The sequence below is a fragment of the Brachycentrus maculatus genome, unplaced genomic scaffold (genome assembly GCF_059751285.1).
Source record: "Brachycentrus maculatus isolate JH-2025_06_01 unplaced genomic scaffold, ASM5975128v1 h1tg000086l, whole genome shotgun sequence".
Taxonomy (NCBI): domain Eukaryota; kingdom Metazoa; phylum Arthropoda; class Insecta; order Trichoptera; family Brachycentridae; genus Brachycentrus; species Brachycentrus maculatus.
Genome location: NW_028280840.1, coordinates 1,219,262 through 1,244,460, shown reverse-complemented (window position 1 = coordinate 1,244,460; position 25,199 = coordinate 1,219,262). Strand labels below are relative to the sequence as shown.

Below are 25,199 nucleotides of genomic sequence, written 5' to 3'. Positions count from 1 at the left end.
GAAGAGTGTGGCGTTCCATCCTCTCTGCCTACCCCTGCGGGGAAACGGCGTGATGGTAGTAGTAGTAGTAGTAGTAGGTATTACACAAAGTGAACGACGAATGATAAGGAGAGTGTTATACAGAGTTACGAATATTTAGATTGTTCAGGTAATATTGTTGTTGTCTACTGAAAATTTTGTGATTATAATATACAAACATTGAGATTAATTTGTTACTTTGCTTAGCATAAAAAGATGATAAATTATTTTGCGTCTATAGTTTCGCAAATTAACATATGATTCATTAAAAATACCAATAGCCGGAATAAATGCAGTTGTGTTATTCAAATATTTGAACAAGTAGTATTGTAATGAATAATTCATAAGTGTGAATATAAAGTAAAATCGTTATACTTTTTTATTCACTTTACGTTAGAGAATTGTACTGCAAATAATTTTGAAAATTCATTTTTGGTGAATAATTTGGTGGTATGGTATTTATAAATCTTACTCAGTAGGTTAATGTAAATTCCCACTTCCCTTGTGCAAATAAGCGAGTTAAACCATTGTTTGCTATTGTATATCCGATACATTTAGCATTTATTTGAACTTCAAATAATAGACGATTCGGAAACAATAAATTCAAAGACTATGACGATAGAAAATATTTTAATTTTATTAAAACGTCCGCGTCATTACCGTCGTGCGTAAAAGTTATTTTTAAGTATTTCAAGGAACAGGAATTTGTGTTGTCTGCAATACTTTTTTCTTGTTTGATACAAAAAGTCAAGAGTATCAAAATAGTATTATGACTAGATAAATTACGTACCTGTTTTATGATAAAGGAAGAAAAAAGCAAAACCTTAGACCAGAATAGCAATAAAGTAAATATAACCTTGAACGAACATTGTATTAGTTATGAGAAATCTCAAATTACAAGCAAGAAACGATTACAAAGACTTCCTGTAAAAAATACCTTATATGTTACAAACATGTTGATACTATTATACGTATAAATGTACCTATATTATCACATACGAGTATGTTGGTATTCAAGACAAAATCAGTTAGTCCAACTTTTAAAATTATTTAAAAATTTTATCAGGTAAATTTGTATTGTTTTGGTTTTAAATGCATGCATATTGTTTACATTTCAATACGAAAAAATAATGTTTTTACCTAAAATAAAAGTATTAACATTATGATGAAAACTTACTCTTTATTTGTTTAAAAAAAAAGTTATATTATTTAGATACCTACTTATATGTGAATAGTTGATATGCCGAAAGTACTTGAAATCTTTTAATAATATACCATATATCATAACTAGGAAACGCGTCTTACTACTGCGTTAATATTTTTTGTCCATACAAAGAGTAGTATTGTAATGATAGACCATCTGTGCAAGTAGATAAGAAAATTATGATATTTACGTTATAACGCGGATAACAGATTGCCACATACAAATCTGAAAATCTAGAAAATACATAATCTCTGAAGTTTTACTTCATTCGTAATTTGAGATGTTGACGGAATATTTTAAAATTATCTTTTTTTAAAATGCATACATATAACATTATAGTTTAGAGCAGAGGTTCCCAAACTCTTTTATCTCGTAGACCCCTTGCCTTACCTGATATTGATTTTTATCAAATTCATTAACTTCAAGTGTATTTTTGACAGCCGGTATATGTAGTGTTTCTCACTTTGAACCACACATGTTAGGTTTTATACTTTTATATTTTAAATTCATATTAAAACATAGACCCCTTGCAAGTTGTCATAGACCCCTGGGGGTCGATATAGACCACTTTGGGAATCACTGGTTTAGAGCATTATAGTATAGTGCAGAGCGTCTTACAAATATGTCAATCAGTGGCAGCAGAGAGAAATTTCGGCAACAACCAAATAAATGTGAAAAAAAAATTTGGAAAAAAAAAACTTAATTAATTTAACTGAAATTAATTTCAGCAAAAAATATCTAATTCTTGTTAAAAACATTTTATAAACTTAACAATGCACTATAATAATAATAAACATCATTTAAAAATATTTTCTTTTAGAAATAAATAGTTCTAAATTCATTTATTATTATTTCAATAAATGATTAGCAAGTTACATATTATAGTGAAAAATAACATGAAGATTTTAATCGTAGTATGACTCCTTTCATTTCGTAACCAGGATTTTGGTTGTTTTATTAGATGTTTATAAAATGAACTTATTTTTTAAATTTTGATCTGCTGATCTTTTAGTATGACAATAAGATAGAGTCTCTGCTAAAAATGCAGTATTGATGAATAAATAGTTATCATTTTTGCCAAACTATCTCGACATTGTATTAAGTGATGGTAATGAAAAATAGTAAAATTTTAATTAAAAAACTTATTTATGCGCTACTTTTGACTTGGACTCACACAGAATTGTGTATCGCATAAAATTTTTTAAAAAAGGTAATTGATTTACAAAATTATTTATTCATCACCTGAAATTAATTCATATAAACTGATAAAACTGTAACTGGTAGGTATTTTATAAAATAAACAATCATTGATATTATTCAAATCATTCATTTAACCTTTGGTTTGCAAATAATAAATTGATAAATTTATATACAGAAAATAGATGAGAATGGCGAAATATTAAAAAAATGGATAGTGACAGTAAATATAATTTTTCTGTGAAATACCACATTGACTTTAATAACAATTACTCGACGTCTTTCTACTCAAATAATCTTCAGCAAAAAATGATATTAAACAATCATTTCTTTTTTATGTATGTACATTGTCAATACACATACTAGATATGGGAGATCTCACCAATTATTATTTGCTTAGATGATCATAATATGGTGCCTCGTGATACAATCTCCACTGTTTGCCTTGGATCAATACCCCAATAAAAGTAATGATTCGCCCTAATAGAGCGATGACAAAATATTATTCCCAATAATATTAATAAGTGATCTGCCGTTGTGCACTTAATTAATCCAATTTGGAATCGGTCAACACATATGAAGGTGCCATTTGATTAAATATTCAGTTGGTATACTATTATGTTCTGAATAGACTGATTAGAAGTAGGTAATAATAGGGCTTATAAAATATAACTACAACATAGATGCTTCATTTTCTTTCATTAAGCTTTTTTCTCATCTTTATTGTACAAGAATTTGTTATTATCTACGCAAGGCGGTATCTACGCAATGCAGAAAAATTACAGTTTCTTCTGTATTTTTTTTTCAAACGAACCTGACTTTTGAAACAGGTTGTCGATCCGCATTGATTTTCCGTATTGCTTTATTTAAATTTGATTTAAAAAGTATTTGTTTGTTTTTGTTCATAGGGTACTGCATCGTATCGAACTAGTATTATTTTGATCGTTAATTATATGAAGGCAAGGTGATTAGCTCTGTGCTTCAAGTACCAATCCGGAGTGTTATTAAATAAATAATGGAGTGAAAAGTAATGTTTACTTTAAGCCCCCTGGAAATCCAACCAGAAACATTTAGAACAGTAGCTAAATTCGCTACGTACTACGCAGGTAAACATTACATTAGGGATACATTATTTTTACCATTTTTAAACTGAAATAAATAAATTAAAAGGTTTTTCAAAGCCTTAATTTTTTGACAATGGGGAGCTAGATTTTACTCAATATTTTAAAAATGTTTTTCAGAATGTTTCAGCATGAAAAAATGTCGGCGATGAGGTTTGATTTTTACTCGAATATGTTTTCACTATTGAGGATTTTTTAGGACAAAAGCTTTCGTTTAGGGGGTAAGGAGATGTAGAAGAATTCATTTCACTCTAAAAGATTTTAAAAATATAAGAAAAACGTTTTAATTTTTTTTACATATACATATACGTATAATACATATCTCAACTTATCGAGACGAACAGGAACTATAATTAAAGTTACATACATAACAAGAAGTGAATGTCAGGACAGAAGAGTGTGGCGTTCCATCCTCTCTGCCTACCCCTGCGAGGATACGGCGTGATGGTAGTAGTAGTAGTAGTAGTAGTAACAACATAAAAATAGTTGATCAGTGTTTCATCGTACATCAAAGTTACAGACAATTATTATAATAATATAATAAGGTAGGTACCTATCAGAAAAAAATGAGTTGCACGTTTTGAGACAGCTGGGATTATATATGTTGATTTAATAATATTTATTCAATTTTGGAATTTATAATATATATCCCTTATTGTGAAGTGGTGATTGCAATCAACTATTAAGCATAATGATCAGGTTTCGATTCCTATTATTATAAATTTAATCATGTTATCAAAATAATGTTCTAATGATAAGTCCATAGTCCAAAATGCTCCATCTTTTGCCTATAAAAAAATGAATACTTAAAATTAAAAAAAATAATTATCTTTATATGTAACATGAAATGAGTATGATATTTGGCATATTTTATGAAATTTTTTCACAAAATGAAAAAATGTCAATAAGCGCAAGCCTGTGATGGCACTCGTCCTTAATATATCGCAATTTCCGTATGAGTAGAACACGTCGCCCACTCCTTTCAAGAACGTCATAATTCAAAAATCGACAATTTTCAGTTGTGCATATTTTCAGAATACCCAGAAAATGTACTATGTCCCAGCAAAAGCGGCATATTTTTAACTTAATATTTACCCGCTACAGGGTAGAAAATGTTGTTTTTTGCATTTTGAAGAAAAGGTATTGTTTACTTATTTTTTTTAAATAAACTAAATACTTTTCAAATGGAGAAAAAAATAAGGTTTTACCTAAAAAGATCTGTTGCACAGTAAAATGTTCAAAAAGTGGCTTGATATTTATTTTTAATACATTTTATTATATTTTTTAACTAAATATTTTTTAAATGGAGAAAAAACCTTCAGGTTTTACCTAAAATGTTTTGTTGCACAGTAAAAAGTTCATTAAGTGGCTTGATATTTACTTTTAATACATTGTGTTATATTTTTAAACTTTATAAACGTTCTCCTACAAAATCAAGTATTTTGATTTATGACGTTCTTGAAAGGAGTGAGCGACGTGTTAAGATATCAAAAAGAAAATCGAAATTCGTCAACAAAGGGAAGCAATCGGAATAGTAACAACAAACAAATTTGTCAAATGAATGTTTCTTGAACTAATTTTGAAAGAAAGTTGACTTTATTCCGTTGAATCTTCTAACTGTTATTGTAATGTCGTTAAACGAAACGAATTTATTTGGGTTCGTTTCTCACAGTTTATACAATCACGGGAAAGTTTATTAAAAGATAAACAAATTTTATCTAAAACATCTGTCGAAATACCATAAATTGACGAAACAAACTTTGAATGAGTAATCTTTACAACTAGGGAGGTAAAATGATAAAGGACTATTTTGACTGATACGGTTTATAGTCGTGGAAATTATTTTTGGAGAATGTTATCTAAAATGAGTTTATTACGCTTATCCAGTAATTTGTCATATAGATTTTTGTTTACTAAATTAACTAAAACAAACAAAGAAATGGTTAAGTTAGAAACAGTAATATTTTATTACCAGTTATAGCATACAGTTTGTAAATCACATCAAAATAAAAATTATCATATTATATTAAATTATATAAACAAATCAATAACCCTCAATGCCATTTTTATAGCTATTAGTCTCGTTTTCCTCCTTTGAATTAATTATACCTCTCATTTCTTTTTTCCGTATAGCAGTTACGTATATTCGTCACCCTCAATCCTTTCACTATTCCTATTAAATAACATATATTCCACTCCTAGATTAAAAATCTGGGGTTGAGTCTGATCGCCTCGCCTTCATTGATTAACGATCGTATTTACATCGCCTAGTTTCAAAATAGTACCCTATGCATTAATAGGTGCAGATTGAGGTTAGAAGAATAAGTAGATATACATAATTTAACATACTCTCAATATTATTAATATTTAAAGCATTTACTTTATGGTTAGTCATTTTTACTTATTTATTTCTCAAAAAAATGTTTGTCATATTGGTTAGTAATATGTTGGTCTTCGGGTCGACCAAAAATCGCATGTGTTCATTTTGTGTATTTTTAGAGGTGTGAATAGTGCTATGGTAGTGAAAAGTATTGTTTACATGGTGTGGTAGTGATTGTCCTGATGAAGAGTACGTCTCGAAACCGGTAATTTAACAATTTAAACAGTTCCATTACAATAATAAATACATAATGTGAAATGTAAACATACTTTAACGAGGATGATATATGTATTTACCTAAATAGTTCGCGCTGTTTTAAATGCTGTGACTGTAATATTACCGTCATTGTTATTCCAAGTATAAGTTAGGTAAGTGATACGTTATTTGATTTATTCTTTGTTTTCTTAAAATTCTCTGAAAATAGGTGAGAAAACGATTCTTACGTTGCGGTCGACAAACTACAACAGTGGGAAAAATAATCATGTTACATATCTTAAATTCATTTCTGACATGAAATATGAGAAAAACTGAGATCTGAAATTTATCTAAGAAAACCTAATAATTACAGCTTAAAATATATCATCACTTTTTGCAATGATTTTGTTCTAAGAACAGTTATTTAAGTAAAATAATACGTAGAGGAGAGACAATAACAAAATAATTATTATTTAAAACGTTGAAGGAATGTTTATGAAAATATATATCTTTTCGATGTATTTTTAAATATGTCATTAAAAAAGAAAAACATAAAACAAAATACGATAGTTCTGCCTTAATTGCAGTCACTTGCTTCTGAGCATTTATGAAACACTCCATAAAAACTGTACCTACGAAAATATACATATGTATACGAATATGTTTGTATTAAAAAAAAGTTTACATTGGGGAAGTAAACTAAAAAATCAAATCTTACACATCTCAAAAAATGTTGATATACTAATATGCATTTGTAATATTTCACTTTAAAAATGATATTTATAAATAAATTAAATTAATGTACACGTTTTCCTGTGTTTTCGTTTTTCTTAAAATCAATGAGATTCATCGTTAAGATTTAGAATCCAGACCACGGAAGTTATGACTACAATATTGGCGTATGTTGAATAATTTTACCATTAATCTTATAGGTAGAAAACAATTCTCTCTAATGAAAGATGAGACGCACACCTGAAACAGGATTTTGAGATTTTTTGGAAAGTTAATTAAAAAGGTTTTTTTCTGAATATTGATCTAGGATGTACGTGGATTAAAAATTGACGTTATGTCACGTCCGCATCGGCGTCACGTCGTAAATTAAGAACAAATAATTACCGTCTATCCATATGTACGACTACGTGATGGTTCAGTAAAGGTTAAATATTTAGTAGTTGTCTAATAATATTTTTAATTTTTTTTGCTTATATCCACACCCAAATGTTGCATAGGGTACTACTATAATTGAATTTCTATTTTGGCAATTAATTTGATTAATAAAATAATACAAAAAATTGTTGACATGTTTTTGCAATAAAAGTCCAGAGATATATTTTTTATAGCATTAATCTTGACAAAAAAACTTTTGTCATTTTTATATGGCTGCCGAAGCGTTTTAATTTTTGAAATCCAAAGGAATGTTAATTAATCGTTGACCTATTTATGTACTTAACTTTTTATTGAAACATGGATAAAATCTACTAACTTTTTATTACCAAAGATGACGATAAATTTCATCGAGAGAGGATATTATTAGGATTTCTCTTTCTTGCGAAAAAAAGTGTAGGTTTGGTAGAAATTTTCGAATTTTATTGTTATTCTGATTTGAAAAATTAAAAATGTTTACAGCATACTATGCATTGATCTCTTACTTGTTTGACACAGCTGAATTTAGTTGCATGATTTTCTTTGTTCATTGTTTATAATAACTTTTAGTTTTCTCAATACGCATTAAACATGGAAGTAGTTTTCTTTTATAGCCGTGTGTCAAATTGTTGGTGTTACGATGGAGAATTGTTAAGGAGGAAGGTTTTGATTTTTAGTTTGGAGAATATGAGATCAATTATGAGATTTTAAATGATTTCATCTTCAATCATACAAGCGAATTATTAAAAAAATATTATTACAGTTCTGCTGACATTTTTTTATTTCTTACAGATTCATTCGGCATTCGCTATACCCCACAATGTCCCGAAGGGAGATATTTACTAAGCGAGAAGGATTCCGCTTATCTGGACATAAAGTCGGGATCCTTGTTTGTTCCATCCCTCTCAGTGAATCCCATACAGCCTGACTACTGTCTGGAGATCAACGTCTGCCCCGGGCGTCCATTGGGTTTATACAGATTCATCTGCTTTCCAGTCGAAGCTGAAGCTGTAACGACCCAAAAATTAAGATTGTTTAGCATTGTAAGTAAAAATATATACAGCTAACATTATGTTAAGTATTTTCATGCTCCAACCGTGTGTAAAAAGTTATTGGAAACGTTAAAGAAATTTACTTATAAATACAGTAATACCTCAATATAACGGACTAATCAAAGTCCGTTACATAAAAATAGGTTAAAAATAAAGGAAAAAACTTTGTGTTAAAAATATGAATACTGTATTTAGATATAAATAACCAATACAAAACTCGATCAAAATTATATTTATTGTTTTCGGACACTCGTCGTAAAGTGACGTTGCTGTTTGATTCGCGTTTGTCTTCGGTAATCCTGCTTTGAATAAGGAATCAAGTTTATTGCTGTTTTATTAAAAAAAAACAATCAATTTTCTCAAATCATGAAAACGCGTATAGTTGAACTTTGTTATGGGATGAATAGTCAATAAATGTTATTAGATAGTTTGATAACTTCATTTGTGGTAGAGTTGTTGTTGCTCCAGCAAGATGCAGTCTGCGAGCAGGATGGCGTTTTGTTTTAAATTGTAGTGCTAGACGTTATGACATGATTATCATGGTCTCTAAAAATTGTTAACATGCGGAGAAACTTGAATTTAACCATGTATAATATGAACAGGACTTTGATTTTTTTCACATTTCATGGTTTTTCGTCATATCCAAAGTCCATTAAATTTAATGAATGTTGTACTTACCTTGATATGTTCTACTCCAATCTTTCAAACTTTCAAGCTAAATTAAACCTAAAAAGGTAATTCTATTCCCTGTCCTTTCCTTTTCTTCTTTTTCCTATCACTGCCATCTCCTTTTCTCTTTATCCCATCCTTGTCTCATGTTCTTCCTTTATATAGGCCTCTATTATGCATAGTTGTGAAGAACTATAATTGGTACTCATGATTTTATTTTTTGTATTCTGTTGTATCATATATTGTAACTGTTGTTTTTCCTTCCAATAAAATAAAATAAACAAAATAAAATAAAATAGGTTCGTTATATCGAGGTTTAACCTGCAAAACCAGTAGATATTTCACGCATATTCATTTTAAAATTTGGATTTCTTTTCTCATGTAAACACTGATTCTATTATTAACTGCACGTACTGGTTACATGTATAAAAGTTGAGAGCATAAAGCTTATAAATTTATGGTATGCAAAATGCTTTCCAGACATCATATTTTTGGAAATGTAAACTATCAAACGTAGTAATTTTGTTAACAACTTACCTGAAACACTTCACTTACACCATCATAAAAAGAAAATATTTAAAGTGCAATATTATGATGTATACTGAAAAAGCGTTGAAAATTATGCAACAAATTCTAAAAAAATCTTTATAGCCCATTCAAATATGCAGTTTTTGATATTTAGAATGCTTTTGAAAGTAAATATTTATGTCGTGAGTTCACGAAAAAAGAATGATAATCAAAAAACATTTTTTTTTCATGATAGGATACAACATGTGATTGACCGAACACATATCGCTCACTCCTTTCAAGAACGTCATAAATAAAAAATCGTCAATTTTCAGTTGTGCATGTTTTCGAAATGCCCAGAAAATGTACTATATTCCAGCAAAAAAAGCATATTTTTAACTTAATATTTACCCGCCACAGGGCAGAAAGTGTTATTTTTGCATTTTGAAGAAAATGTATTGTTTAATTATTTTTTTGAACATACTGAATATTTTTCAAATGGAGAAAAATCCTTCAGGTTTTACCTAAAAAGATCTGTTGCACAGTAAAAAGTTCAATAAGTGGCTTGATATTTATTTTTAATACATTGTATTATATTTTGAAACTTAAAAAAACGTTCTCATGAAAAAACAAGTTTTTTGATTTATGACGTTCTTGAAAGGAGTGGGCGATATGTGAATGTCTACTCTAATGCATTTGGTGTGCGATTCGTTTTGTCTTATATTTTGGTTTTGGTATAGTGTTTCTCGTCAGTCATGCATTTTTGGGTGATCTGTTCATTATTGGTTTTTAGTCGCACATCAAAGTAGCGGAAATCAGTCTCTCCCTGTCATATGTATGTATGTAATACTGACTAGTGTTTTCGTGTTTTTTGTTTAGAATAATTAGTCATAACGACTCAAGGTAAGGCGACCTTTTTGTAACATCGCTAGGTTGGGAATACTATATCCATGTTTGCTGGGTTGCATTTTTATGTTTTTATCAAGTCTTTAACAATACACAATAGGGTAAAAATCCCTTTATATTAAAGCGCATTTTCCTTATTTTGTTTATTTATTTAATAGATTTATATTATCCACTGACACTTCGTGATGGGATTGCATTTTTGATTTATTATTAGATTAAAACCAATATTTTTAGCTTTTCCACTTTTTTATTTGACCAGCGACCGGGTTTCGTCGTTACCGACATCATATGACTGGTGATGTCCAGTGTGACCCAGTCTGATGATGTCGGTAACGACGAAACCCGGTCGCTGGTAAAATAAAAAAGTGGAAAAGCTAAAAATATTGGTTTTAATCTAATAATAAAATAAAAAAAAATAAAAAAAGTTTATTTATTTGTTTGTTAATTGACTGCTTTCATTCCTTTCAATTCACGTTAGGTACGAGTATAATTTACCCCTTCCTGTGACATTACTAACTACTCGTATAAGTCATTATACCCTCAAAAATAGAAAGGCATTAATTTTAATAATTAATATTCTGTTCATATTGTTTAAAAACAATATTCTCTTGCTTTTAAACCAACCGGCTCCAGAACAAACAAATGCGTTTATAAAGACGATTCTTCTATTTGTTTTAAAACGTAAACCTTCTTTATCTTTTACAAAATGTTCTCTACTCAATAACCTGCCTGACAAGTTTTAGACATCCAAGGTAACTTTTGAAGTAGTTTCGATTTCAAGAATTAAGAAAATGTCTTTTTTTAATCTAAAATTTGATAAATTAGAATATGTTATTTAACTTTTTATTATATTTAACATTGAACAGCTGATGATATAATTATGTTTTTGTACTAGCCGTTTTGGACATTTTATTTTACTTATTTATTATAAACTAGCTATGCCTACTCACTCGTTGCTAAAGCTCAGTCTGTTTAAATGGGTCGAAAGAAAATATAATGTACACTTATCTACTAGCATAATATGTTCCGTTTTACAATAATTGTGAAACAAAGAAAATATTTTTTAAATTTACGAAACACGATGTAAACGAAAACAATGAAATTGCAAAGTGACAGCAGATGTCAAGATGCACGCAATGATTAGTTTTGTGTGTGTTACTGTTATGTTCATTAGATGGTAATGCCATTCAGGTTGAAAATATGTTTGAGAAAACATGTTTTTACCTCTCACAGGTCACAGTTGAAATAAGATATAGGAACAAGCAAGTATTCGAATGCAACGTTGTACCAAATTTTTAAATCCATCAGTAATACCTATAGGAGATTTGAGATAAGGAACAAAGAAACGTTTAGATTTTTATTTATATAGATAAAATGCGTTTAAAATTATTCTATGTATTCAAAAGTTGTTATCAGTTTTTTCCCAAATTTCAGTTTAAAGCAAAAATTACTTTTATTTATCCTTATATTTGTCTTAATATATGTATTACAATATTTACTTATTGAGTTGGAATTAATTATATAGAACAACATGATAATTTGAATATAAAAATAAAGTACTTAGAAAATACCCCTTTTTGAGTTTTTAAATATAAATAGGACTAGTTTTGAGAACTACAGATGCTCCAATCAACAGGTAAAAATAAAAAAAACGTATATTTTCACCTGTTGACGGAAGTCGTGTTTACATTAATAATCTCAAAAAATGGTCTTATACAAGTGTTTATTTTTAATTTTAATCTATCTTAATATCACTGATAAATTGTTGAGAATTAAGTAATTAAGTAAAAACTTGCTAATGAATCACGAGAATTTTAAAATACACATGGCGGGATTTCGAGAACGACGATGATCGTGAATTCAAACAGAAACATCAAAAGCACGATATGAAATTTTCCTTTTGGTCAACCGTTATTGAGGATCAGCGTGTGCTTTGAAAATTTAATTTTAACAATCTGTATTTTTTCAGGGGTTGATAATCTCGTGCGTGTTTCTGGCTGCAACTTTGCTGGTGTATTTGGCACTTCCGGCTCTACAGAACTTGCACGGGCGCACTATTATGTCGCACGTGGCGTCTATGCTGGTTGCCTACTCCTGCTTAGCACGTGTGCAATTCTCCTCCTTTGTGCCCTCCGTTATGCCTGAAAATCCATGCACGATTTTAGGTAATGATTTGATTATCAATTATCATAAATATATGCCCTTTTTATGAATAAAAAAGTAATTTAAATATTTTTAATATGATAGAACTCGCAAGAAATTGTTTAAAGAGGAAAAAATTCTTCGTATTAAAAGAAAAGTCTAGATCAGTCTATTTTGATCGAATAATGTAATCACATATTGTAACATTTTTAAAGTCTTGCCGTTTACGTTTGAAAGAACAAAGCGTTTCATTTAAGTAAAGTAAAGATATTAATCTAAATATTTGGTTAATTTTGGTTAAAATATAAACAAGAATATTAAAGATTTTATTGCAAGTTTATGTATATCATCGCAAAATGCATGATATTTAATTAAAATAACATTATGTTTCTCATTCTTTAAAAGTCACAAAATCATTAAGTAGCTTAGTATTATGTTTTCAAAATGTGATAAAATTTTACGAATTATTTGGTAAACGAAACGAATACAAGATAAAAATACGTCTCTTAAAAAACTGATTTTTTGAGTCCCTGATTTGTCAGTGTCAATTTACATAATTTTTTTAAGTGTATTGATGAAAAAAATGTATTTACTTATACAAATTAAAACTTTTGACAGGATTAAGGAGTCCCGCTATATAAAATGTAAAGAAGCATAGTTCTTTTCTGGGAGTCCATTCAGTAAATGTGTACTTAATGAATTTTCATTATGAAGGTATTGAGAAGAGGGTAAAGAAATGATTAATTAACAAGTATTTATAATACAGTCTCATTAAGGAAACTTCTAGCTTAATTTAGATTTTATTACCGATCTACGTTAATGTTTGTTTTAAATTTTCATTGAATAAATTTGTATAAAGTATGCAAATCGGAGTGTTAAAAAAATTTCAGCGAATATTTTTAATGTTCTTTTTTCAATGAAGAAAACTTTTCTTTGGAAACACTCATTTAAATAGATAATTTTTTGTAGCATAAAAATGAGCTTTTTTCCATTATTGGAAAATTTGCATTGATAAGTTTTGATTTTTTAAAACATTTATCTTACCTTCTATCATTTACAGATTAAAACGTTTTTCATAGTAAGATGTATAAAGATGGATTTTTTTCTTTCTATATTAAAAATATACAATATACTATCTAATTTTTCCTAATGTTAATTTCTTTTACCTTCATAAAAAAATAACAAGACATTTTAAATCATATTTACTAAGTTATGAAAAAATATTTCTTAAGTTTATAAAATAAAAACATTTTCAGTTGACAGTTAGCAATCAAAGCCGTCGTATTTATTTGATTTATCTCACATAATTTAGAAATCACATAATGATTTCAGTTAGTTAAATGTGTCAAAAAATGTTGTGATTTGTGTCACTTCACCTCGAATGAATTACAAGCGTATTAAATTGATTTGGGTTTTCAGATCACACGTGGGTGATGACTGAAGACTCTTTGGTTATTTTCATGGCTCTATTAATAATTTTTACTGTGAAATAGTGAAAAAACATCTGATTTAAATTGTATTTTTAAAAATATAATAAATTTTAGTCTAAGTATTAAAAAAAAACATTTGGTGCTATCCTATCTATTATGTTTGTATCTATTAAATTCTAGAAAATGTATGTAGTCACGTAGGTGCATAAAATAAATATTTTATTTTCATTATTATCTATAAAAAAACACAAATTTGAATATTGTATTTTTTACTTTAGGTTATGCTGTCTACTTCAGTTTTTTGGCAGCATTTTCTTGGTTGAACATCATGTGTTTCGATATTTGGTGGACTTTTGGGTAAGTGAAAATATTTTTTTTCAAAACTTGCCTGAGTTATGGCTTTCCTGTATGGTTTCTAATAAAAATTCGGTAAGTTATCATTTTTGTATAGTACACTCTCAATTTATCGGAATGGAAAGGAAAAAAAATCAAACACACAATTTCCGCTTTATTAAAATACGAAAATGTAGGTATTCATGTACAAAATAAATAAATTTAAAATTTTAACATAAGTACCCAATAATATTAAAGCAAGTAAAAAAGTCAATCCAATGTTTTAAATAAGCGGAAAAAACTAAAAATATATATGTTAAATATCTGTAAAAGTTATCTAAGCAAGGAATTTAACGTTTTTGAAATACCGGCCCAGGATATCAATTTTTAAAGTACTTTTTTTCAGTTCCTAAATTACTTAAGAATCGATCAATCAAATATTAATAATATATGATTTATTGTATGGATAACACAATAAAAGAGGTTAAATTACAGAAAATTGTATCATGTAAATTTTTGACCGATATATTATTTTATTTATTTATTTTTGTAAAGAAAAGAGAAATATTTGTTTTTTATTATTAACACAAATATTTCAATTTTTATACTATTTCTTTGAGCCTAAGCGGCTCATTATTAGAAATAGATATCAAATTGTGGTAGAGTGGGTTCGAACCAAGAAACTCGGACTTAAGAGTCCGCGACACTAACCACGGGACCACAACACTTTTACCATAATATACATAATAAGTAAGTATATGTAGATATTTTCTAAGTTTCTGAGCCAAAATAGGTACATATGTTAAAAGACAATTTTGTTAAGAGATTCCAGAAGGGAGCTTTTGGGAAACCCTTTTATAAAATTTTCGACCTTGCATTTGCTTTGGTACATTTGTTCAGAGAAAACATCACGTCACGTAAATCCACTGAGTTACTGATCTTATTGAGAAAATTTAGGTTTGTTTTTTGGTATGATAAATAACTTCCGGTTTAGTATATATGACTTTGATCATATCATTTAGTCAATTAACTTACATATGAAAGGTTTAAAAGGTCATATTTTATATTTTTTCTTTTAAATATCGTTGGTTCTTTTAATATAAGATTACAATAATTTTAATGTAATTTAATGCTAGTGTACAAAGGTACTTCCATAACTGGTCAGTATTGATAAAATCTCAATAATTAAGGCTTTTGGTAATAAAGACTTATATTATCACCTTCACACGTCATTTATGCACCACATAAATCTTCATACCATTTAAATACAACATGATTAGTGATAATTAATCAGTCACAAAATATTTAATGACGTTTTCACTTACGTTACGTTATTGGAAGGTAATATTCGCTTTAACGTAGTTTGATTGACATAGAACGATGACGTAAAAGCCAAGAAATTCATTAATGTTTAGTCCACACGTTGGGTCATTTTATTAGATTAACCATGGCGCCTATTTATAGTATAATACATACTTTACCAACTGATTAGATAATTACTTCCTAAATAAATAGCATCTACTCACGATTATTTTTGGTATGGTTAGATAAAGCTTATCAAAACGAGAGGAATAAATATTATGAAAATGTAATTATGAAAATTAATTAACTGTGATTTGCATATTCTGTAATAAGATAAGAGCTTTTGGAGTACAATAAGCATAATGCTTGCAAAATTGTTCCACTCGTAAATATAATAAACTTAATTATTTTATATATTGTTTTTTATTTTGCGTTTATTACTATTTCTGGGCAGTATTTACATATACCGCTCACTCCTTTCAACAACGTCATATATCAAAAATTGTCAAATTTCAGTTGTGCATGTTTTCGAAATGCTTAAAAAGTTTACTAAATCCTATCAAAAGCGGCATATTTTAAACTTAATATTCACCCGCTACAGGGCAGAAAGTGTTGTTTTTGCATTTTGAAGAAAAGGTATTGTTAATTATTTTTTAAATGTACTAAATATTTTTTCAAACGGAGAAAAAACATTTAGGTTTTTCCTAAAAAGATCTGTTGCACAGTAAAAAGTTCAGTAAGTGGCTTGATATTTTTTCCAATACATTTTATTATATTTTTAAACATTAAAAACGATCTCCTGAAAAATCAAGTTTTTTTTATATATGACGTTGTTGAAAGGAGTGAGCGGTATGTTTTCGTTAACAGGATTTTAAAGATGTTACTTAAATGGTGTTCCAAACGTCGGAAGAAATGTATGTTGATGGGCATGTGAATCGAATGAGTGAAAAAATAATAGTAAAAAAATATGAGGCGAATGTAGTTGGTAATAGAAGCAGAGGCTTCCAAATGCTTACAAAATGGTCAGGTCAGGAGTCAGAATCATCGGCGAGTATGTATTATATAAGTAGATTCGTGAATGTGGTGGAGGCGAAGAGTTTTCGCAAAGACAGATTGGTGTGGCGATCTATTCCCTATGTAAGTTAGTTACACAAATAAAATGAATTGTTGTAGGTCTGCGATACTAAAATATTCGAGAATCGGGTGGTAATTACAATTCTTTTTATATTTTTAATCCGTCACAATCAATGCTTGTATATAATGTTTATAAATGCTATTTGGGTTTCACGAATCACCACCCAATAAGCCTATTAATTTACTGGGAAAAAATTGGTGGGAAGGTTTTCATAGTTCACTTACCCAAAATGTAATATTTGTGTGACAAATTCTCCGTAATAATCCATTATTAGATACGTACTCGAATTATCTAAAGTGGACCATATGTACTCGCACTTAGAGATAAAAACAATGGTGACAGCTCACGCTATTTTCCAATTTCTTTTTTTCGTCTGGCTGGAAATAAATACTAACGGATAGTTAAATGTCAACAGACGTAGAGTGTACAAATATCCAAGTTTGTGATGGAATCAATTTATTTGACCGAAGAAAGGTCATCCCGTTCTGGTTTACTTAAAATTGGATGTTGAAAAATAGGTGACATGCGTGTTTTTCAGTTACATATGCATGATATCAAAAACAGCTCAAAATTAAAGCTTTATACTTATCTTAAATGGCTCAGGTGTTTTGTTTGTTTATTTGAATGGGTTATCATTTTTTTTACATTTAAATAATTACTTCCACACCCCTCTAGGCAAAAATACAGATATTTTTACAAGTAGACATTCTGACTGTAAATTGCTGAATTACTTAACACACCCTTATGTCTTTTCGATTTGTATAAAAACAGAAAATTAGGATGACATGACTTGAAATTTGTAAGAACTTATCATAATTAAACTGAAATTGATTAAATTTAAAGCAATTACCTTAAAAGAAAAAGTATATTTGAATGTACAATACATTATCCATATTAAATATTTGTTTGTACATACAAACATACAGACAGGCGCTGTGGCGTAGTTGAGTAGACGCTCGACTGCGAAATTGGCATCAAGGGTTCGATTCCCGCCAGTTGCAAAATAACTTCGCAAAAGATTGATTTTCTATTGTTCTATGTATTTGTGGTATATTTTCCACATAACCTTCTGTATCCTTACTATTCTACCTGCAGACAACCCTCTAAAATTAGAGGCTTTGCAGGTTATTCCTTTTAAAAATATTAATATGCATGAATTCTATAGCCTTAGAGAATTAAATTACTATGTAACAATTCACAATATAAAGTTTGATTTATTACAAAGCTGTATAGTCATTTCAAGTGACTTTTATTTTTTAATGGATATAACTTAGTATTGATTTATTAAAGAAATATGCATGCCGGTACAAAATTTCGTCAATGAATCTAATATAATCGCTTTTTGAAGTGAAACTTCTTTGGCGGCAATTCGATATTCGATAATTGGATAATTACGATATTAGGACTCGTCACGTTTATTGTGCTCATTTTGTTACATGAGAAAGAGAAAAGATATAGCGTAGAAAGAAGAAGAAAGAGAGCTTTACATTCCGATGACGCGGAAGAAAGGAAAACGATGTATACATAACGATATAAAGCGATAGAATAAGATAGTGTCGCGATTGAAGCGTCATAGATGTACACGTCAGTCGTTATAAATGAACATATGAAGTACCACGCGTTGTGTAAGTAATATTTATCATTGAATTTTGTGATCATTTACGTTTGTATCCTTTTGTGATTTGATAATATCCTTTAGATTTATTTATGCAATTTTTGTATTGTTATATTTCATTCGAGATGCTCTCTCTCTCTCCCTCTCTTTGCATCTCACTATAAATATATTTTATTCTTTATTATTCAAGAAATTTCACTTCTATCACGTGTGCGGTGCTGCATATGCATTTTTCATAGTTGCGTAACTTAATAAAACTTTATATGATGTACTTGAGATTGAATATAATTAATTTAATGAGCAAATAATTTCATCGTTTAAATAACACAATGAAATATCTCTTTGGCTTACAGGTTACTACTCTACAGCTTAATAAAAGTAATTAATATGCTACTTTACTAATTAACACTGTCACATTGTTTTACGTTCCGTAATTGATATGTGTAATAATATGTGTAGTTTCAAAGCAGGTTAAATAATTAGCCCTATTAAATGTTTTAAGAAGGCAATACTAGTAAAACATTGTATTAAAAATGTTTTATATTTTGAGTCAAGTAAAAAATTGGTTTTAGTAAACATGAAATTGAGAGTCTATATTGAAAAGTTCTTAATTATTCTTAGTGATGTGACAACTTGAGACCAATGGATAAATAAATAAATTATTGTTTAAATACATTGCCATACAAAGGGTGATTTTTAATAAATATTTTCAGTACGTTTTAAACTGTTGTATTTTGTCATATTGAAAAATAAATGTATAAATTATATTTTTAACTCCGATTTAAAAAAAAAATATGACCTGAGGCTTAGGGCTGGTCATCTTTGGTCAACGATCAAGATAATAGTTCTTTTATACGATGCAGTGACCTATACACTGCTGGATAAGGGCGCAAAGGTCACTGAATAATACTTTGAAATAAATTTTCGTTTATTTTATTGGAAATATAGAAGAATATCGAATGTCGAAGAGATTGAGCAAGACAAACGCCTGAAAACTTAGATGCCCGCAAACCGCGTATCGTCGTAGAAATTATAATGGTTTAGTTCTTAGATAAGTACAGTATCTACTCAATGAATTAGGGCCACCCATTATTTTTTTGAATACTCTGAAATCTTTTGGATTATTATATTTATTTTACATAAATACTTTAAGTTTTCTATTGACATCTAATATCATGTATGTTACCTTCAATAATATGTAAAATATACCTGGATTATTTAAGCCTTTACAAAATTTCAAACCCTTTTTCTGAGAAAGGTCCCTAATTAGCACAGGTAGACAGATAGTTGAAAGTTCAAAAAATAGTCCTATCTCATTTATTAGTGAAGTTTCTTGAGTTCTGGTTGTTGTTTTGTTCAGAGAGGTTATATAGTTATCGTGTCTTGTGAAAAAAACTAAATTTTTAATTTTAGTTCATAAAGTATAATTTTTTTTTGTAAACACAAGTGTTTTTTTTGAAAAGGACAAAATGGGAAAAAGTAAAGACATTTCTGAGGAAAAAAAGTCTAGTGTTATAGTGATACTGAAATTAGGAATACTATCTAATAGAGAAATTTCAAAAAAAGAAAACGTTTCTCTTCAAACAGTGGACAGAATTTCAAAATCAATAAGAAATCAGTCACCCGCCACCAGCAATCGGCGAAAAAACTGTCGTAGGATTAGAAAAACAACACCGAGGACTGATCGAAAAATCGTTCAAAGTGCCTTAGAAAACCGTAGTGCATCAGCAAAAACATTAAAAATAAAATTGGAAGAAGAGGGTATAAATATATCGGTATCAACACTGAGGCGACGTCTTTACGAAGTAAATCTGAAATGCAGGCGCCCTGTAAAAGTACCAAAATTGACACCACGAATGAAAGCGGATCGATTAAAATGGGCCAGGCTACATCGAAATTACTCGGTAGATGATTGGAAAAGGGTATTTATTTAAATTGAATTTTCAACATATCATTTTAGTAAATAAACTTATATATTTGAATTAAACTTAAATTTTCATTATTTTTCAGGTCATCTTTAGTGATGAGTGCCGGTTAGAAGCCGTGACAGAGAGCCGTCGATTCGTCAAGAGAACACCAATGGAACGTTACAATGAGGCCTGTGTGGTAAAAGTTATCAAACACCCCCCTGCAACAATGATATGGTCATGTATTATTAACAATTTACCTGGGCCGTTGTTTTTCGTGGAAGGAACAATGAACCAAAATTCCTATAAGCAGGTCCTCAAACGAATTTTATTGCCCTTCTACCATACACTCGACCCAACAGAAGGTCCATACACCTTCATGCAGGATGGGGCACCTTGCCACCGGGCTAAATCAATAATAAAATTTTTATCTAACAAAAATCTGCCTTTGCTCCCCTGGCCTGGAAATTCTCCGGACCTTAATCCTATAAAATACGTATGGAGCATGTTAAAAAATAAGGTATACTCATTTCCAAATCCGACAGTAGACTGTCTAAAAAAAATATTCAAAAAATTTGGTCAGAAGACGAATAAATAAAAAACATGATAAAACAGTGCATTTTAAGTATGCCAAAAAGAATTGAGGCAGTTATTTCTGCCAAAGGTGGAAATACTAAATACTAACTATATTTATATGAAAATATATGCATAATTTAAGCGTAATAAAGTGTTCATGTGTAAATAAAATTCAATGTTGTTTTATTCAAGGTTTTCTCTGAGTTATTCCTGTTTGAATTGAGAAATTGCTCGAAATTCTGCGTGGCCCTAATTCATTGAGTAGATACTGTAAGTTCCGTTTTTGGATAGTATTCCTTCAGCCAAAATAACCAATATATTTTTGAATGCCTGTGTTCAACATAACAAATATAAATTTGTATGAGCTCCTCCCAGCTTTTAATTAATTTATTAAAATTTTGGTTAAAGGAAAAAGAATTGTAACCCTTTGAGTGTAAGGAGGTATTAGCAGGGCTGTTTTCCGTAGGCCGTGACATTTTAAGAAAAGTAAAACTTAACAAAAAGATATTTTATTATATATTCATTCAAAGGATATTATGAAGACTTAAATATGTGCATATATGTTCCATATTTCAATTGATTAAAATAAGTGCTTCCTATGTTAGAAACAAGCACAAATATGAGCGCGTTTATACGCTAATTTTGTATGGCTGACCTGGCGAGCACGGCATAAAGGAGAGCGCGTAAACGCGCTTAAGGTAGAGAAACGAATAATGAAGTAGTCAATTTGTAGAATTTGAAGGATGCAAACCATATACATATATTGTTTGTTTTTTGTTAGATGTCACGAAGTAAATAGATATTTAAATCAAGTAGAAATCATTCTGTAATAGCTTGTATCGTATGATTTGCTGTTAATACTAAACAATGTTTAATTATCAATTAATTAACCATTGTTAAATAGTCAAAAAAGTCGCAGTCTTAAAATGTCTGTGACTCACAGAACTATTAAACATATATTCAATTTTACGATATCGCTATGCAAAACAAGTACTCGAGGTGACATTTATTTTTCACTTGATGAAACTAGTAATTAACTCCTACCAAATCAATTTTATCTTTGTGTTTGATGAACGATGTCCATGTGAGAGCAGAACACATTCAAGTACCTATTTGACGTGCTTAGATTACGGATCACTTATGAAATGAAGTCGTACTTATTTTAGGCAGTGACGTTTATGTACTGCTTTGCAATAACTCAACGATGAAACTAGGTAGATTTATGTTTTAAAAAAGTTGAATAAATGTGTGAAAAGCTCTTTTATAATTTGCTGTAAACTAAAGCTCCCATATAAAATATATTTAGGGTACCTTTTAATATTGCGATATTTAATATTGTACTATTATTTTAAACTCTTAAATATTGTGAGCTGCGAAAAACTGTATTTTTTAATTGCTTACGTCCTTATCATTGATTGATTTCTATTTGTTCTTAACCATATAAAAACTGTATAAATAAATAATAAACGTCTTTCAACAAATCAACTATAATGTTTTACGAAAAAAGAGTGTGGTTTATCGTCATCTTTGTAAACCTATTCATAAACTTAAAGTTAATTCTGCAGCGATCCTACGAATTTTTTACTTCTATACTTTATAAGGTATGGGAGACGATGAAAAGGTAAATTGGTTGAACGTGAAACTAAACTACAAAAGAAAAATGCAAATTATAAACAAATAATAAAAATTGTACGAGTATTATATAAGTCTTTTTTTAATTGTACGAGTGTAAATGTTCATCTTTTAAGTATAACCACTATCTCTGATTAAAATTCTGCACATGGACAGTTACTGTATTGCTAACTTCGCTCACTGGTAAAAAAAATACGCACCTATTTTGTAAAAAACCGCCTTCTCATATTTCGATCCACTCACGACACCATGTTTGTCTAAGATAATTTTTGATTGATGTGTTAATTAATGGGTATGATATTCTCTTAATCGAATTACCGAAAAAGCTTCGTGTTTACTCAGTGCTCTTAATTAGTTGATTCGCGTAGGAACTGCGCCTACATTAAAAATATATCTATGACGTAATTTGCAACATAATAAATTATGAAAAAATAGTTCTAACTGTATACACGGTGGTTGCTAATGGCTCACCAGGTGAAGCAATTCAATTAAACAAAAACTAGAGATATTCATAATAATACTTTCACATATTCATACTTACTATGCAAATACCTCATGATATATGTATGTTTTACTTTTATTGAAAGTTAAAAATTAATAAACAGTGTGAGCTTTTAAAAGTTGAAGATAAATAATGAGGAATATGTAACGTCGCGCGACGGTACAATGATAACATACGTTTAAGAAAATGGCATTTGAACAAATTATGCCACTTGTTAGTTTTCCCGTAAAGCGGAAGCTGTAGCTTTGTTGAGATTTGATTCTTGAAAGCGTTTAAACAATATATACATTAAAAAAAAACTGTTAACTCTAAACTGATATAAGCATACAAATATATTTCACGTTGGTGGATAATGATTTTTTGTAAACTTTTGTTTAAAATATCGTTTATTTATCTAATTTCCGTGTATTATCTGGTTTGTTATACAAACATGCACTAAATAGCAATATCATTTATCATTTTATATTTACCCCTTCCCCTAACTTTCCCCTCTCCTTATTTATAGAACAATTTTATGTTTTATATTTTAGTTATTATACAGACCTGAATGATGGAAGTTTAACTTCTGAAACATGTAGTCTAAAATAAAACTCAAGTGGTAAAAAACAAGTGTTTTCTTTAATCATTGTATCATTTATCAGTATGATATTTTATCACTACTAAACATACATTTAAGAAAATTATATTCGAATAAATTGTGTTTAAAGCTTTCCTGTAGAGTGGTAGCTTTAGCTTTGTAAAAATGAGATACTTTCAAGTATTGAAAAGTGTATATATTTTTCTAAAACTGATAACCGTAAATCTTGTATAAACATACGAGCATATTTCGCTTTCGGGGATAAGATTTTTTGGTTTGTTCCCTTTTTACATGATTTCCGTACATTATGTCGTGTGTTATACAAACATGCATTAAATAGCAATATCGTTTATCTGTATGATATTTTATCACTTCCACTATAATTACTCGCTAGAGGTAAATACAATTCCCTGGATAGTGATATCTAATTCTGGAAAACCTCCACACTTCCATATCTACAGGTGACACAATATTTCACAATTATAAATTACGGTTAATTAACTGTCAGATAAGGGAGAGGATCAGCTTTTAAATTAATGCTCATGGCGCACGATGTGTACATATTAGTTTTCATTAATAAATTACCGTATAAATCTTCATATATCTTCTTTAATTTTCACACCCTGGTAATTTTTATTGCAGTGCGTTAATTTGATTAATTGAAGATTTACATTGAATTTTTTGACATCTCAACATAAAAGTCTGGGCATTTACAGGGCTTACGATTGTCATAGGCTTGGTTAAGTGATTACTTACACACGTGTAACATTCACTAAGTTTACCCTTGATTTACAATTACCCTCCTTATTCTTTTGAGACTCCTTATATATATATATATATATATATATATATATATATATATATATATATATATATATATATATTGATCATACTCATCACACAGTATGCGCAAGTTCACAATAGCTATCTATGGTGGGATGCGGAAAGCTTTTATTAAGCAGAGACTTCTTCCGGTAAAAAAAAACTCCTAATTGGAGGTAATTCAGATTTGTGAACTATTATTTGGACATACTCAAAATGTTGTACTTTTACATTGAATATTAAATATAATACTATTTTAATGAATAAAGAAAACACTTGTTTTTATACCACTTGAGTTTTATTAAAGACTACTAGTTTCAGAAGCTAAACTTCCATCATATTCAGGTCTGAATATAAATCTCGGGTAAACGCACGATTGTGGCATTGGCGTCTCTAATTCGATTCACGCCAATCGCAAAATAAAGTCAATAAATATTTATTTTCACTTGATCTGAGTGTTTGTGTAGTCAGTTTTTGCATTTAGCTTCCCTATCCTTACTACTACAAGGCAATGCGTTCTTTTAATACGAGAAAGCGTAGTTTCTTCACAGTTATTGCTGAAAAAATGTTTTTCTAATGCATTTATTTGGTTGCGTCGTAAATAAAACTCGGTTTTAAATATAATTCATGTGATTTTTTTATTACAGTTATTTAATTTTTTTTAATTATTCTTATTACTAAAGTACATTGTACAAGAAATTTTGTAAAATAATATTTACATAAATTGATTTATAAATATTTTTTTCTTAGTAATGCTTACCAAATATAAATACAAAAATTATAATTATGAATACATAATTATTATCAAATTGATCAGGAATCAATTATTATTCA

The 25,199-nt window shown here is 29.0% G+C and overlaps 1 protein-coding gene across 1 annotated transcript in view; it reads left to right on the top strand.

Annotated features, from left to right (window-relative positions):
* Nucleotides 1-25,199, top strand: part of LOC148310861 (G protein-coupled receptor Mth2-like) — a 37,185-nt gene that overhangs the window by 3,844 nt on the left and 8,142 nt on the right. Inside the window, exons 2-4 of the mRNA XM_088257666.1 lie at nt 8,051-8,301; nt 12,362-12,557; nt 14,243-14,321. Of these exons, the coding sequence (XP_088113792.1) occupies nt 8,051-8,301; nt 12,362-12,557; nt 14,243-14,321 (526 nt within the window). The remainder of the gene's footprint in view (nt 1-8,050; nt 8,302-12,361; nt 12,558-14,242; nt 14,322-25,199) is intronic.